The sequence below is a fragment of the Sapajus apella genome, unplaced genomic scaffold (assembly GCF_009761245.1).
Source record: "Sapajus apella isolate SASKATOON/1434 unplaced genomic scaffold, GSC_monkey_1.0 scaffold321, whole genome shotgun sequence".
Taxonomy (NCBI): domain Eukaryota; kingdom Metazoa; phylum Chordata; class Mammalia; order Primates; family Cebidae; genus Sapajus; species Sapajus apella.
In genome coordinates this window covers 1509-16688 of record NW_022437261.1, presented here as the reverse complement: position 1 = coordinate 16688, position 15180 = coordinate 1509, and the positions used below count along the sequence as shown (strand labels likewise).

Genomic DNA, 15180 nt, shown 5'->3' with positions numbered 1-15180 from the left:
TACACACACACACACACACACACATATACATATATATATGATAACACACATATGCATATAAATGACAAGGAAAAATGTTACAAATGGAGTAACTGAACAAAAGGAAGTATCTGGGATTTCTTTGTAAAATCTCTGCAATTTTTCTGAAAATTTGAAATGATTTCCAAAAAAAATGTTCAATTGAAAATAATGCTGTCATTCCAGCCTGGGCAAAGAGAATACATCTCTTTAAATCCACAAGTAACAAAATTGGTTTCTTCTTATAATCAATGGAAGCAATGTCATGGATGGTGATATGGTTTCAGTTTGTGTCTTCACCCAAATCACATGTCAAGTTGTATTCCCCAATGTTGGAGGCGGGGCCTGGTGGGAGGTGATGAGATCATAGGGGAAATTTCCTTTTTGTTGCTGTTCTCCTGATCCTGAGTGAGTTATCCCAAGATGTGGTTGTTTAAAAGTGTGTAGTACTTCCCTCTCTCTCTTCCTCCTCCTCTGGTGATGGAAGATGTACCTACTTCCCCTTCACCTTCCACCATGACTATAAGTTTCCTGAGGCCTCCCCAGCCATGCTTCCTACTCTAAAGCCTGCAGGCATAAGCCAATTAAACCTCTTTTTAATTTATTTTTTGAGACAGTCTCACTTTCACCCTTGCTGGAGTACACCCAGCCAAACCTCTTTTCTTTATCAATTACTCGGTCTCAGTTATTTCTTTATCGCAGTGTGAGAATGGACTAATACAGGTGGAATTTTCCTTTTGTGATAACTGCCAAGAATATCAGTCCTGGGTGCTGGTCAAGTTCAACAGCCTTAAAATATAATGCCCATACATAAGAGCTTCACAAATCATTTTTGGTGCTGCTCTGCCACACTATATTTTACATGATAATACCTATTTCCACATTCCCATTTTAAAGTATGAATCCTGGCTGGGTGCAGTGGCTCATGCCTGTAACTCTTAGCACTTTGGGAGGCCAAGGTGGGAGGATCATCTGAGGTCAGGAATTCAAGACCAACCTGACCAACATGGTGAAACTCTGTCTCTACTAAAAATAAAAAAAGTAGCCGAGCAAGGTGGCGCACACCTGTAATCCCAGCTACTCAGAAGGCTGAGGCAGGAGAATCACTTGAACCCAGGAGGCAGGGGTTGCAGTAAAACACAATCAAAACAGAACAAGACTCCATCTCATTTAAAAAAAAAAAAAAAAGGGTGAATCCTCATGAACCTCTTAAAATGCATCATAAAATAAAGTGGAAGAACATATACATAAGCAGGACACCTCACCTGCAATTTGTTCATTTTCTGCTGCTCTCGGAAATGTGCAGACTGTGGCTGGTAGACCTAAAGGGAGAGAAGCAGGTCATTGAAGTCATAAGGGCTCTGGCCTGCAAAAGCAGGAATCTCCTGTGTTAGAACCACAAAAGAAAGCTCAATAGGCTAACACCCTGTGAACACTCAGCCTGCAAACACTCAGAAGGGCCTAAAAGAGTGATACAGGGTTTTGCCATGTTGGTCAGGCTGGTCTCCAATTCTGGCCTTGAGAATAAGCTATGATCTGTCTGCTTTGGCCAACATGGTGAAACTCTGCCTCTACTTAAAAATACAAAAAATTAACCAGGCGTGGTGTCACCCACCTGTAGTCCGAGCTACTCAGGAGGCTGAGGCACAACAATCCTTTGAACCTGGGAGGTGGAGGTTGCAGTGAGCCGATACCACGCGGCTGCACTCCAGGCTGGTCGGGAGACACTGTCTCAAAAAAAGAGGGAAGGGGGAAGCATGCACTTGTAAGTTTGTAACTCTAAGATTATCAGGTGGTAATTAGGTGAGTTAGACTCTTGAGGGTAGCATGACTCCTTTTACAAACAGTCTGCCATCATCAAATACAATGTACAAAAAGAAAAAAAAATTCCACTATATGGCTCAGGATTTTTGTGGTTTGTTTGAGACAGGATCTCACTCTGCCACCCAGGCTGGAGTTCAGTGGTGCATTTATGGCTCACTGCACCCTCATCCTCCTGGGCTCCACCGATCTTCCCGCCTCAGCCTCCTGAGTAGTTACGACCACAGGTGCATGCCACCATGCCTGGCAACTTTTACATTTTTTGTAGAGTTGGGGTCTCCCTATGTTGCCTAGGCTGGTCTCCAACTCCTGGTCTCAAGGGATACTTCTGCCCTGGCCCCTCAAAGTGCTGGGATTACAGGTGTGAGCCACTGCATCTGTCCTGTGTTTTCTTATTGTCTCTTCAAATTGCTTAAAATCAAAGAAAGAAGCCACAGGAATTGAGAACGTGAGCTCTCAGAAATGAAATTAATGTGTATAAAATATGGTTTCGTTTCTAAATTATCCAACTAAACTTGATTATTACTGCACCTAACAATCTCTTATTAAGAAAACTAGGGGCTGGGTGCGGTGGCTCATGCCTGTAATCCCAGCACTTTGGGAGAATGACGCGAACGGATCACCTGAGGGTGGGAATTGGAGACTAGCCTGACCAACATGGAGAAACCCTGTCTCTAGTAAAAAATACAAAAACAGCCGGGCGTGATGGCAGATGCCAGGAGGCTGAGACAGGAGAATCACTTGAACCCAGGAGGTGGATGTTGTGGTGAGCCAAGATCGCACCATTGCACTCCAGCCTGGGCAATAAGAGTAAAACTCCCTCTCAAGAAAATAAATTAAAAAATACTAGGATACAGGAGAAAGAACACTGGCCTGGGAGACAAGACTCATGAGTACAGCCAGGCGCGGTGGCTCACGCCTGTAATCCCAGCACTTTGGGAGGCCTAGGTGGGCGGATCACGAGATCAGGAGTTCGAGACCAGCCTGGCCAACATAATGAAATCCCGTCTCTACCAAAAATATAAAAAATTAGCCAGGTGTAGTGGCACGCTTCTTTAACCCCAGCTACTCAGGAGGGTGAGGCAGGAGAACTGCCTGAAGCCGAGGGTAGAGGCTGCAGTGAGCAGAGATCGCACTACTGCATTCCAGCCTGGGGAACAGAGCAAAAGTCCGTCTCAAACAAACAAACAAATAAAAAGACTCCTGAGTTCTACTATGAGCAACTCTACCCACAAACCCGGTGACCCGATCAATTCGCCCACCTGCTAAGGCCCAGTCTCCTCCCCTAGAAACTGAGGCAGCAAGAGATAATTCCTGTAGACCGTTCCTGCATGACTACGATTCTACAGGGCAGATCTAAGGGGGGAATCAGCAGACACTTAAATGAGAGAACAGAGGTGCTGGCGGACGTTTAGAGACGGTCGCAATCAAGAGCTCGGAGAGGAGGAATAAGTGCAGCTGGTGTGCGATGGGAGTGGAGACAACTTCTGCAGCAGAGGCTGGTGACACCGTCCACGCCCCCTTAAGCCTCCTCCTCCCAGAGCTTCCCATGCAGCGCCTGTTCCTTGCAGCCAGACCCCGTCCTCAAACCCAAACACCCGTCTCTCCTGCAAGCGATCGGGACCCTCCCCCTGCCCCACACGCGGTGACTTCACCCAGGCCTTTCTCGCTCCGGGCCCGAAAACCCACAATCTACCTTCCTGGGGCTCCGGAGCCTCTGCCCACGGCTCCCGAGAGGCCAGAGCGGGGCTGCTGTCGCGGGTGCAGGTCTGCTTGCGAGGTTCCCTCCAGTCCACCTCACCAAGGCCGTTCTGCTCCCGAGGGGCCCGGGCCGGGCCTACAGGACAAATCCAGGCTGGTGTCCTTTCCGGGGCTGAGATCCGCCTCCCTGAGGCTCACCGTCCCGCGGACCCTGGGCCAGGCCCTGGTCCCGCTGCCCCTTCGCCTCCGCCGCCACCTCCGCCACTTCCCGCCGGGCTCCTTGGGCCCCACCGCTGACGATGCCGGGGGCTCGCGCTCCGGATTCCCCGCTCGATCCTCTGCCCTGCCCGCGCGAATCCTGGCCTGCACAGCTCCGCGCCCGCCCAGGTGCTGCCCGGGGCAGTAGACGTCTAGCCCCGCAGGCTCCGCGATTCTCGTCCACCAGAGGCCAAAGCCTGGGAACCAGAGACAGCGATGACCCCGGCACGCACAGGAAGCGAGGGCAGCGCGGCGGCAGCGGCGCCCGTGCGCGAACACGCACACAGGAAGAGACGCACATGCGCAGGAGTGCACCGGAAGTCCGCCTCTCGCGGCCCCCCGCAGGTCCCAGGACAAGTACCGGGACTCTATTTCCCGTGAGCCTACGCGCCCCCCAAGTTTAGGGACCGTTTTAAAAGTCTCTATCTCGTCTAACGGTTAAGACGCTCCAGGCTACGAGTTTGGCAGCCCTGAACCCCGGACTGAACTTCGCATTTGTCTTTACTCCCTTTTAGGTCAAGTCCAAGGCTGCGTGATTGGGTCCTGGAGCCCAAGTCCTCTCCTTGCCCTGCAAAGCTTTGGGTTAGAACCGAGTTTCCCATAACAAGAAGGAAAGGAAAGGAAAGGAAAGGGTGTATCATGGTCACTTAGCTGAAATGCCAAGAGAAGTTTCACTCAAATACTAGAACAGGATAAATGCCCAGCGATGATTTCCAAGGAAGAAAAGGAAAATAGAATTTGTAGCTTTTCTGGATCATACAGCGAATGCCTAAAAACTGTAGAAAAATCCGGAAATACGCACACAAATCGAACAAGAAAAGAGATACCTCTGATCTTACCTTTCCAAGAGGATTGTATTTAGGGTTAGGTTCTGTTGACCAAAAAGAGTCAAAGTCTGTAAAACAAAGACTTTTATTCTGAGCCTCCTATTTCAGTGACCATAGCTGGTGACACAGCCTCAGAGGTTCCTGAGAACATGAGCCCAAAGTGGTTGGGTTACAGCTTGGTTTTATACATCTTAGGGAGACAGCAGTTGCAGGCTCACGCCTGTAGCCCCAGGACTTTGGGAGGGTGAGCTGGGAGGATCCCTTAAGGCCAGGAATTAAAGGACAACCTGGGCAACATAGTGAGACCCCACCTCTACCCCCCCCCCCAAAAAAAAGAAAAAATTATTCAGGTGTGGTGGTGTATGCCCATAGTCCCAGCTACTCAGGAGGCTGAGATGAGAGGACTGCTTGAGCCTGGGGTGTTGAGACTACAGTGAGCCGTGATGGTGCCACTGCACTCCAGCCTGGGAAACAGAGAAGAAAAAAAAAAGACAAAGACAGAAAGACATGAAAGAGGAAAGAAGGAAGGAAGGAAGAAAGGAAAGATGAAAGGAAGGAAAGAAGGGAGGGATGCAGGAAAAGAGAGGAAAAGAGAGAGGGAGGGAGGGAAAGAGAGAGGAAAAGAGGGAAGGAGGGAGGGAAAGAAAGAAAAAGAAAGAAGGAAAGAAAGGAAGGAAAAAGATCCCAGCATTTTGGGAGGCTGAGACAGGTGGATCACGAGGTCAGGAGTTCAAGACCAGCCTGACCAATATGGTGAAACCCCGTCTCTACTAAAAATACAAAAATTAGCCAGATATGGTGGCATGTGCCTGTAGTCCCAGCTACTCAGGAGGCTGAGGCAGGAGAATCGCTTGAACCTGGGAGGCGCAGGTTGCAGTGAGCCAAGATCATGCCAGTGCACTCCAGCCTGGGCAATAGAATGCAGTGGCACTTTTGACAGAGTTCAAAATAAATAAATAAATAAATAAATAAACTGGTAGGGAAAGAATAAAAGTGAATTCTTCTGCAAACCAAGAATGTTCTCTCCACAAATTCAGAAAATAAACAATTTTATTATTGAATAAGTATTAAACAAGACTGTGATGATGTGATGCCCATCACAGGTGATCCATTAATGAGGTGCAAGGAGAAATAAAGCCTCCTTTTTTTTTTTTTTTTTTTTGAGAGGGAGACTTGCTCTGTCGCCCAGGCTGGAGTGCAGTAATTCTAGAGTTCAAATGCTGGGGTTCAAGTGATTCTTCTGCCTCAGCCTCCAGAGTAACTGGGATTGCAGGCATGTGCCACCACTCCCGGCTAATTTTTTTGTATTTTGGGGTTTCGTCACATTAGCCAGGATGGTCTCGATCTTCTGACCTCGTGATCCACCCGCCTCGGCCTCCCAAAGTGCAAGGATTATAGGCATGAGCCACCGAGCCCAGTCAAAGCCTCCTTTTTGTATAGCCTGGCAGATATAATCCATTGCATACACATTCTCAAGATAAAAACAGTAACTCATCCTCATGTAAAAGGACTTGCTATGCATTTTTTGTGGGGGAGGGGAACAGGGGCTCATGTCATCCAGGCTGGAGTGTAGTGGCACGATCTTGGCTCACTGCAACCTCCACCTCCTGGGTTCAAGCAATTCTTGTGCCAAAGCCTCCTGAGTAGCTGGAATTACAGACATGCACTGTCATGACCTGCTAATTTTTGTATTTTAGTAGAGACAGGGTTTCACCATATTGGCCAGGATGGTCTCAAACTCCTTCTTTCGATTTGTGTGTGGCTTCAAGCCATCCACCATGTTGGCCTCCCGTAGAGTAATGGGATTACAGGTGTGAGCCACTGCGCCTGGCCTACTATGCATTCCTAAAGACTCATCCTAAATTCACCTGGCAATCAAGGTGGCCATCCGTGCTAGTTAATTACCTGTATCCGATGAAAAATTAAAACTTCTTGTATCTCCTTGACAAACAGGTAGTAACAGCTCAAGGTACCTAGGCTAAACTCCCTAGGCAACAGGGAGATGGGGACGCTATCTTCCTCCAGGTTTACTTTTCAGAGAAGATTCTCAGGCCCTTAAGAAAAAAGTTCCTGGGCTATAATGTTGGCAAGAAGTTTATTTACCTTTTTAAAAGATTGACATACGCTGAGCACGGTGGCTCACACTTGTAATCCCAGCACTTTGGGAGGCTGAGGCGGGTGGATCACAAGGTCAAGAGATCGAGACCATCCTGGCCAACATGGTGAAACCCCGTCTCTACTAAAAACACAACAATTAGCTGGGTGTTCGGCACGTGCCTGTAGTCCCAGCTACTCAGGAGGCTGAGGCGGAAGAATCACTTGAACCTGGAAGGCAGAGGCTGCAGTGCTCCAGCCTGGCAACAGAGCAAGACTCTGTCTCAAAAAAAAAAAGAAAAAAAAGATTGACATGCATATCAAAGGCACAAAACAAGTTATTTATATTACAAGTTTTATCAAGAAAAAACTCTTTGAAAAGGGGAGAGAAGAAAAGGTCAATTTACCTTTTGGCAAATCAGACAAATTTACTCTTTTTTTAAAAAAAAAAAAAAGAAAATCCATACAGTAAGGGCTGGGGGTTGTGGCTCACATCTGTAGTCCCAGCACTTTGGGAAGCTGAGGCAGGCAGATTGCTTGAGCCCGGGAGTTTGAGACCAGCCTGGGCAACATGGCAAAAGCCCATCTCTACTACAAATACGAAAATTAGCTGGGCACGGTGGTGTGCGTCTATTGTCCTAGCTACTCTGGAGCCTGAGAATCTTGAACCTGGGAGTGGGAGATTGCAGTGAACTGAGATGGTGCCACTTCATCCAGCCTGGGCAACAGAGCGAGACTCAGAAGGAAAGAGGGCAGAAAGGAAGGAAGGGAGGGAGAAAGGGAGGAAATCCATGCAGTGCAAACAGCAATATCCAAGAAGTTGGTAAAAGGAAAATAAATGTGTTTCTAAAAATAATATTGCAGGCCGGGCACAGTGGCTCATGCCTGTAATCCCAACACTTTGGGAGGCTGAGGCGGGCGGATTGCCTAAAGTCAGGAGTTCAAGACCATCCTGGCCAAAATGGTGAAACCCCGTCTCTACTAAACATACAAAAACTAGCTAGGTGTGGTGGTGTGTGCCTGTAATCCCAGTCTCTCAGGGAAACTGAGGTGGGACAATCGCTTGAATCTGGGAGGTGGAGGTTGCAGTGAGATCTTGCCATTGCACTCCAGCCTGAGTGATAGAGTGAGACTCTGTCTCTAAATAAATAAATTAATTAAATAATGCAGATGGGATAATGAGCACAGTATATTTTAACGTAAGAACACACTTTCAAAAATATGTGAATTATAGATTATGTCATTCTTACAAGCCCAAAAGGATATTTTTTTAAAACAACAACATAAAATACTATGAACAAACACACCAGAAAAGTACATGCTCTTAAAAATTGTGTAAAAATTGGCCAGGCGTGGTGGCACATGCCTGTAATCCCAGCACTTAGGGAGCCCACGGCAGGTGGATTACCTGAGGTCAGGAGTTCAAGACCAGCCTGGGCAACATGGTGAAACCCTCTCTCTATTAAAATACAAAAGATTAGCCAGCTGTGGTAGTATGCACCTGTAATTCCAGCTACTTGGCAGGGTGAGGCAGGAGAATCATTTGAACCTGAGAGGTGAAGGTTCCAATGAGCTGAGAATGTGCCACTGCACTCTAGCCTGGGAGACAGAGTGAGACTCTGTCTCAGGAAAAAAAAAAAAAAAATTGGGTAAAATTGAAACCCTACATATTCCAATGTACGTTTTCCCTGGGAGTAAGTATAGGTTTGACTGGATCCATCTCAGGGAATGTCTCTGTGTTTGGCAAGTTAGGAAACTTTTCTCTGATGTTGTTTTCTCATCTGTACTTAGAGACTCATAATTCTTTTTTTTTTTTTTTTTTTTTTTTTGGAGATAGAATCTTACTCTATAGCCCAGACTGGAGTGCAGTGGTGGCAGGATCTCAGCTCACTGCCACCTCCGCCTCATGGGTTCAAGTGATTCTCCTGCCTCAGCCTCCAAGTAGCTGTGACTACAGGCACACGCCACCATGCTCAGCTAATTTTTGTATTTTTAGTAGAGACAGGATTTCAACATTTTGGCCTGGATGGTCTCATGATCTGCCTGCCTTGGCCTCCCAGAGTGCTGGGATTACAGGCATGAGCTGGGACAGGGAACAGAAGGATGCCAACAGTGAAGATGCTTTTGGACAACGGTCTGAGGTTGGGACAGTGGCAGGAGACACCATTGACCCCAGGACACCATTTACTCCAGGAGATCCAGACACTATTGACCCTGGATCTCCAGGACAAGAGACCAGCCTGGCAGTTACATGTGTTTTTCTTCAAACTGGTTGCCAGGTTGGAATGACCGATGACATCAGAGATTCCAGCCTTCCTGATTGGACCACACTCCGTGGGCGCTCGGAAACTCAGGTGCACAACAGCATCTTCTCAGAGCTGTTCTCCACTCCCAACTTGCCCCAGCCTTGAGAAGAGATAACGCACTTTTACTGGTTCTAATAGAGTGTGGGAAAAGGCTTTGGACAGAACAGGCACCAGGTTCCGTGGGAGGGAACAGAGTTTGGGAGACGTCATGGCCAGGTGTCAACTGCAGCCGCAGCTTGATGAGAGGAGCCCCCAGCCTAGCACCTTGGGGTACTCCCTCCTGGAGGTGATAGATGATGAAGTGCCAGGACCATCAGGTGAGGGGACTGGAGGAAGAAGAGATGGGAGGGGATTGACTAAGAAGAAGGAAGGGGGCCGGGCAAGGTGGCTCACACCTGTAATACCAGCATTATAGGAGGGTGAGGTTGGGTGGATCACCTGAGGTCAGGAGTCAGAGATAAGCCTGGCCAATATGGTGAAACTTTGTCTCTACTAAAATACAAACATTAGCTGGGTGGTAGTGGTGCGTGCCTGTAATCCCAGCTACTTGGGAGGCTGAGGTATGAGAATCGCTTGAACCTGGGAGGCTGAGGTTGCAGTGAGCCGAGATCGCGCCCATGCACTGCAGTCTGAGTGAAAGACTGAGACCCTGTTTCAAAAAAAAGGAAGGGCCCACAAGTCAGGAAGAAGCTCCTGAGGAGGGTGTGTGGGAAGAAAGGTGGGGACTCAGGCCGGGTGCAGTGGCTCACACCTGTAATCCCAGCACGCTGGGAGGCTGAGGCAGGCGGATCACTTAAAAACAGGAGTTTGAGACAGCCTGGCCAACATATTGAAACTCCGTCTCTACAAAAAGTACAAAAATGAGCTGGGTGTTATGACAGGCACCTGTAAGCCCGGCTACTTGGGAAGCTGAGGCAGGAGAATCACAAGAACCCAGGAGACAAATGTTGTAGTAAGCTGAGATTACATCACTACACTCCAGCTCAGGGTGTGACAAAGCAAGACTCTGTCTTAAAAAAAAAAAAAAAGAGGGACTCAGAGAGCCAGGGACCAGGGAAGGAAATGAGGAAGCATTCTGAGGACAGACAGGTGGAAGAATGGGGAGGTGAAGGAGAGGCACATGGGGTTCATCAAGGGAGAAGCCAACAGTCTGCGGGGCTGGGGTGGATGGAGAGTGCTTTGGGGTTTTGGGTCAGGGTCTGAGGCGATCAATTGCAGAAGCGTTACACGGTGGCCTGCTTTCTTTACTCAGTCCCTTGGGTAGATCCCAGCACCCCGAGTAAGTTCCTTTGCTGGAACAGGAAGAGGGAGTGGTCGGACCAATCTGAGGAGGAGCCCAAGGAGGAGACAGAGAAGGAGCTCGCCCCTGAGCCTGAGGAGACCTGGGTTCTGGACACCCTGTGTGGGCTCAAGATGAAGCTAAAGCGACGGCGAGTGTCACCCATGCTCTGTGGGCACCCTGAGGCCTTCAACAGGCTGCTTGGTAGGAGGACACCCCAGAGAGCACCTCCAATCCTGTTCTTTTTAAAAAGGGGGAAATTCCCACAACCATACTTTTCCCATGGGAAAAACATGCCCCCCCAGTCGGTGAGCTCTCCACGTGGGAGGACTCAGAGGATCCTAAGCATCACTCATGAGGGACGCTTAGGAGGCCATAGAGGACTCGGCTAGACTTGATAAGGGTCTGTGACTGGGATAACAAAGCTTGGTTTCGGCCAGGCGCAGTAGCTCAAGCCTGAGATGCCAGTACATTGGGAGGCTGAGGCAAGAACATCGCTTGAACTCAGGACTTGGAGGCTGCAGTGAGCTATGACGGCACCACTGCACTCCAGCCTGGGTGACAGTGCAAAACCCTGTCTCAGAACAACAACAAAGGCCAGGGACTTTAGCTCAGGCCTGTAATCCCAGCACTTTGGGAGGCCAAGGTGGGTGGATCGCCTGAGGTCAGGAGTTGGAGACCAGGCTGACCAACATGGTGAAACCCCGTCTCTACTAAACATAAAAAATTAGACGGGTGTGGTGGCGCACTCCTGTAGTTAAAGCTACTCAGGAGGCTGAGGCTGGAGAATCACTTGAACCTGGGAGGCAGAGGCTGTAAGTGAGCAATGATTGCGCCACTGCATTCCAGCCTGAGTGACAAAGTGAGACTCCATTGCTAAAAAATAAATAAAAATAAAAATAAAATAAAAACAAAATCAAAAAACACAGAAAGCAATTTCAGCTGTGCCCTCTGAAACTTAATGTCTCTTGCGGACTTTTTTTCTTTTTTTTTTTTTCAGAGACGGAGTCTTGCCCTATCACCCAGGCTGGAGTGCAATGGCGTGATCTCGGCTCACCACAACCTCGGCCTCCTGGGTTCAAGTGATTCTCCTGCCTCAGCTTCCCAGTAGCTGGGATTACAGGCCAGCACCACACCATGCCAGCTAATTTTTGATATTTTTAGTAGAGACGAGGGTTCCCTGTGATAGCTAGGATGGCCTTGAACTCCTGACGTCATGATCTGCTCGCCTCCACTTCCCAAAGTGCTGGGATTACAGGCGTGAGCCACCGTGCCCACCCCCGTATGCTTTTCTTCAACCTGGTTGCCAGGTGGGAATAAACAATGACATGAGAGATTCCAGTCTTCCTGATTGGACTCACCTTTGTTGGCGCTTGGAAGCTCAGGTGGACGACAGCATCTTCTCAGAGCTGTTCTCTGCTCCCGACTGCTCCCCAACCTTGAGAATACAGAACACACTCTGCTGGGTCCTAGTCGAGTCTGGAAGAAGGCTTTGGACAGAACAGGGACCAGGTTCTGTGGGAGGGAACAGAGTTTGGGAGAGATCATGGCCAGCTGTCAACCGCAGCCCCAGGTTGAGGAGAGGAGCCCCCAGCCTAGCACCTTGGGGTACTGCCTCCTAGAGGTGGTGGATGATGAAGTGCCAGGACCAGCAGGTGAGGGGACTGGAGCAAGAAGAGATGGGAGAGGACTGACTAAGAAGAAGGAACGGGGCCGGGCGCAGTGGCTCACACCTGTAATCCCAGCACTTTGGGAGGCTGAGGCGGGTGGATCACCTGAGGTCAGGAGTTTGAACCCAGCATAGCCAACATGGTGGAACTCCGTCTCTACTAAAAATACAAATATGATCCTGGCAGTACTGGTGCACACCTGTAATCTCAGCTACTCAGGAGGCTGAGGCAGGAGAAGCGCTTAAGCCTGGAAGGCAGAGACTGCAATGAGCCGAAACCCTGCGACTGGACTCCAGTCTGGGTGAGGGAGTAAGACTCTGTGTCAAAGGAAAAAAAAAAAGAAGGAAGAACCGAGTCATCAGAAAGGAACACTTGAAGAGGGTGTTGGGGAAGAAAGAAGGGACTCAGGCCAGGCACACTGGCTCACACCTGTAATCCCAGCACATTGGGAGGCCGAGGCAGATGGATCAATTGAGGTCAGGAGTTTGAGACCCACCTGGCCATTTTTGTATTTTCTGTAGAGATGGTGAAACCCCATCTCTACAGAAAATACAAAAATGAGCTGGGCATTGTGGTGGGCACCTGTAATTCCAGCTACTTGGGAGGCTGAGGCAGGAGAATCACTGGAACCGAGGAGACGGAGGCTGCAGTGAGCCGAGATGGCAACACTACACTCCAGCCTGGGCGACAGAGAAAGACTTTGTCCCACAAAATAAAAAAAAGGAGGAAGTCCGATATCCAGGGACTAGGGAAGGAAATGAAGCATTCTGAAGACAGGCAGATGGAAGAATGGGGAGGAGAAGGAGAGGCACATGGGGTTCAGCAAGGGAGAAAGATGGAAAGATGGCATACAGAAGCCAACAGTCTGCAGGGCTCGGGAGGATGGAGAGTGGATTGGGGTTTGGGGTCGGGGTCTAAGGTGATCAATTGCAGAAGCATTACACGGTGGCCTGCTTTCTTTACTCATCTCCTTGGGTAGATCCTGGTACGCCTAATATCCTTTGCTGTAAAAGGAAGAGGGAGTGGTCGGACGAATCTGAGAAGGAGCCCGAGGAGGAGACAGAGAAGGAGCGCGCCCCTGAGCCTGAGGAGACCTGGGTGCTGGGCACGCTGTGTGGGCTCAAGATGAAGCTTAAGCGACGGCAAGTGTCACCCACGCTCCCTAAGAACTACGAGGCCTTCAACACGCTGCTTGGTAGGAGGACACCCCAGAAAGCACCGCTAATCCTTTTCTTTTAAAAAAGAGGAAACTTCCCATAACCATACTTTCCCAGTGGGAAATGCCCCCCAGTGGGTGAGCTCTCCATGTGGGAGGACTCAGAGGATCCTAAGGATCACTCTTGAGGGACACTTAGGAGGCCACAGATGATTTGACTAGACTCAATAAAGGTCAGTGATAGGGATAAGAAAGCTTGGATTCTCAGGCCAGGCATAGTGGCTCATGCCTGAGATCCCAGCACATTGGGAGGCCAAGGTGGGTAGATTATCTGAGATCAGGAGTTCGAGACCAGCCTGATTACCATGGTGAAAGCCCATCTCTACTGAAAATACAAAAATTAGGCATGGTGGTGCACGCCTGTGATCCCAGCTACTCAGGAGGCTGAGAGAAGAGAATTGCTTGAAGCCACAGGTTGCAAGTGCGCTGAGATCACGCCACTGAATTCTTTCCTGGGCAACAGAGTAAGAGTCAATCTCCAAAAAATAAATAAATAAAAATAAAAGAACAGAAAGAAAAACAAAATCAAAAAACGAAGAAAGTGGTTTTAGCTGTGCCATGTGAAACTTAATGTCCCTTGCTGACTTTTCTCATTCATTCATTCACTAATTCATTCGAGACGGAGTCTTCCCCTATCACCCAGGCTAGAGTGCAATGGCGCGATCTCGGCTCAATGCAACCTCTGCCTCCCAGGTAGAAGCAATTCTCCTGCCTCAGCCTCTGGAATATCTGAGATTACAGGCCAGCATCACCACCCTGGCTATTGTTTTGTATTTTTAGTAGAGATGTGGTTTCACCATGTTAGCCAGGATGGTCTCCAACTCCTGACCTCATGATCTGCCCGCCTCGGCTTCCCAAAGTGCTGGGATGACAGGTGTGAGCCACCGTGCCTCACCTCTGTGTTTTTCTTCAAACTGTTTCCCAGGTTGGAATGACCAAAGACATCTGTAATTCCAACCTTCCTGACTGGAAGGACCAAACTCTGTGGGTGCTTGGGAGCTCCGGTGGACAACAGCATCTTCTCAGAGCTGTTCTCCATGCCCGACTTCTCCCCAGCCTTGAGATTAGAGAACACACTACTCTGGGTCCTAGTAGAGTGTGGATGAAAGCTTTGGGCAGAACAGGGACCAGGTTTCATGGGGGGGGATCAGAGTTTGGGAGAGATCATGGCTGGCTGTCAACCTCAGCCCCAGGTTGAGGAGAGGAGCCCCCAGCCTAGCACCTCGGGGTACTCCTCCAGGAGGTGGTGGACGATGAAGTACTGGGACCATCAGGCGAGGGGACTGGAGGAAGATGAGATGGGAGAGGATTGACTAAGAAGAGGGAAGTGGGCCAGGCACGGTGGCTCACACCTGTAATTCCAGCACTTTGGGAGGTCATGGCGGGGAGGGTCACCTGAGGTCAAGAGTTCCAGATGAGCCTCCCAAAATGGTGAAACCCCATCTCTACTAAAAACACAAAAATTACCCAGGCAGTAGTGGTGCATGCCTGTAATCCTAGCTACTTAGAAGGCTGAGGCAGGACAATCTCTTGAGCCTGGGAGGCGGAGGTTACGGTGAGCTCAGATAGAGGCACCGCACTCCAGTGTGGTTGAGAGCGTGAGACCCTGTCTCAAAAAAAAAAAAAAAAAAAAAAGAAAGAAAAAAGGAAGAAAGAGAGAGAAAGAGAGAGAAAGGGAAAGAGAGTAAGAGAGAAAGAAAGAAAGACCCAGAAGTCAGAAAGGAGCACCTGAGGGAGTGGGTGGGGGAAGAAAAAAGGGACTCAGGCTGGGTGCAGTGGCTCACACCTGTAATCCCAAGACTTTGGGAGGCCAAGGCAGGAGGATCACTTGAGGCCAGGAGTATGAGACCAGCCTGGCCAACATGGTAAAACCCTGTCTCTACTAAAAGTACAAAAATAAGCTGGGCGTTATGGCGGGCACCTGTAATCCCAGCTACTTGGGAGGCTGAGGCAGGAGAATCACTGGAATTCAGGAGACAGAGGTTGCAGC

At 49.2% G+C, this 15180-nt stretch overlaps 2 protein-coding genes across 3 annotated transcripts in view; one reads left to right on the top strand and one right to left on the bottom strand.

Annotated features, from left to right (window-relative positions):
• RBAK (RB associated KRAB zinc finger) overlaps positions 1-3872 on the bottom strand; it is a 17437-nt gene extending 13565 nt beyond the window's left edge. Inside the window, exons 1-2 of one of the 2 annotated variants that reach the window (XM_032272199.1) lie at positions 3536-3872; positions 1284-1340 (exon numbers count right to left, since the gene is read on the bottom strand). In XM_032272199.1, coding sequence (XP_032128090.1) covers positions 1284-1298 — 15 coding nt within the window. In that variant the 5' untranslated portion in view covers positions 1299-1340; positions 3536-3872. Of the gene's footprint in view, positions 1-1283; positions 1341-1633; positions 1982-3535 lie in introns of those variants that run through there. The other variant, XM_032272200.1, reaches the window with a different exon arrangement.
• Positions 3873-9233: 5361 nt separating this feature from the next.
• LOC116545660 (speedy protein E3-like) overlaps positions 9234-15180 on the top strand; it is a 6538-nt gene continuing 591 nt past the window's right edge. Inside the window, exons 1-5 of the mRNA XM_032272198.1 lie at positions 9234-9342; positions 10278-10508; positions 11690-11959; positions 12954-13169; positions 13249-13268. Coding sequence (XP_032128089.1) covers positions 9234-9342; positions 10278-10508; positions 11690-11959; positions 12954-13169; positions 13249-13268 — 846 coding nt within the window. The remainder of the gene's footprint in view (positions 9343-10277; positions 10509-11689; positions 11960-12953; positions 13170-13248; positions 13269-15180) is intronic.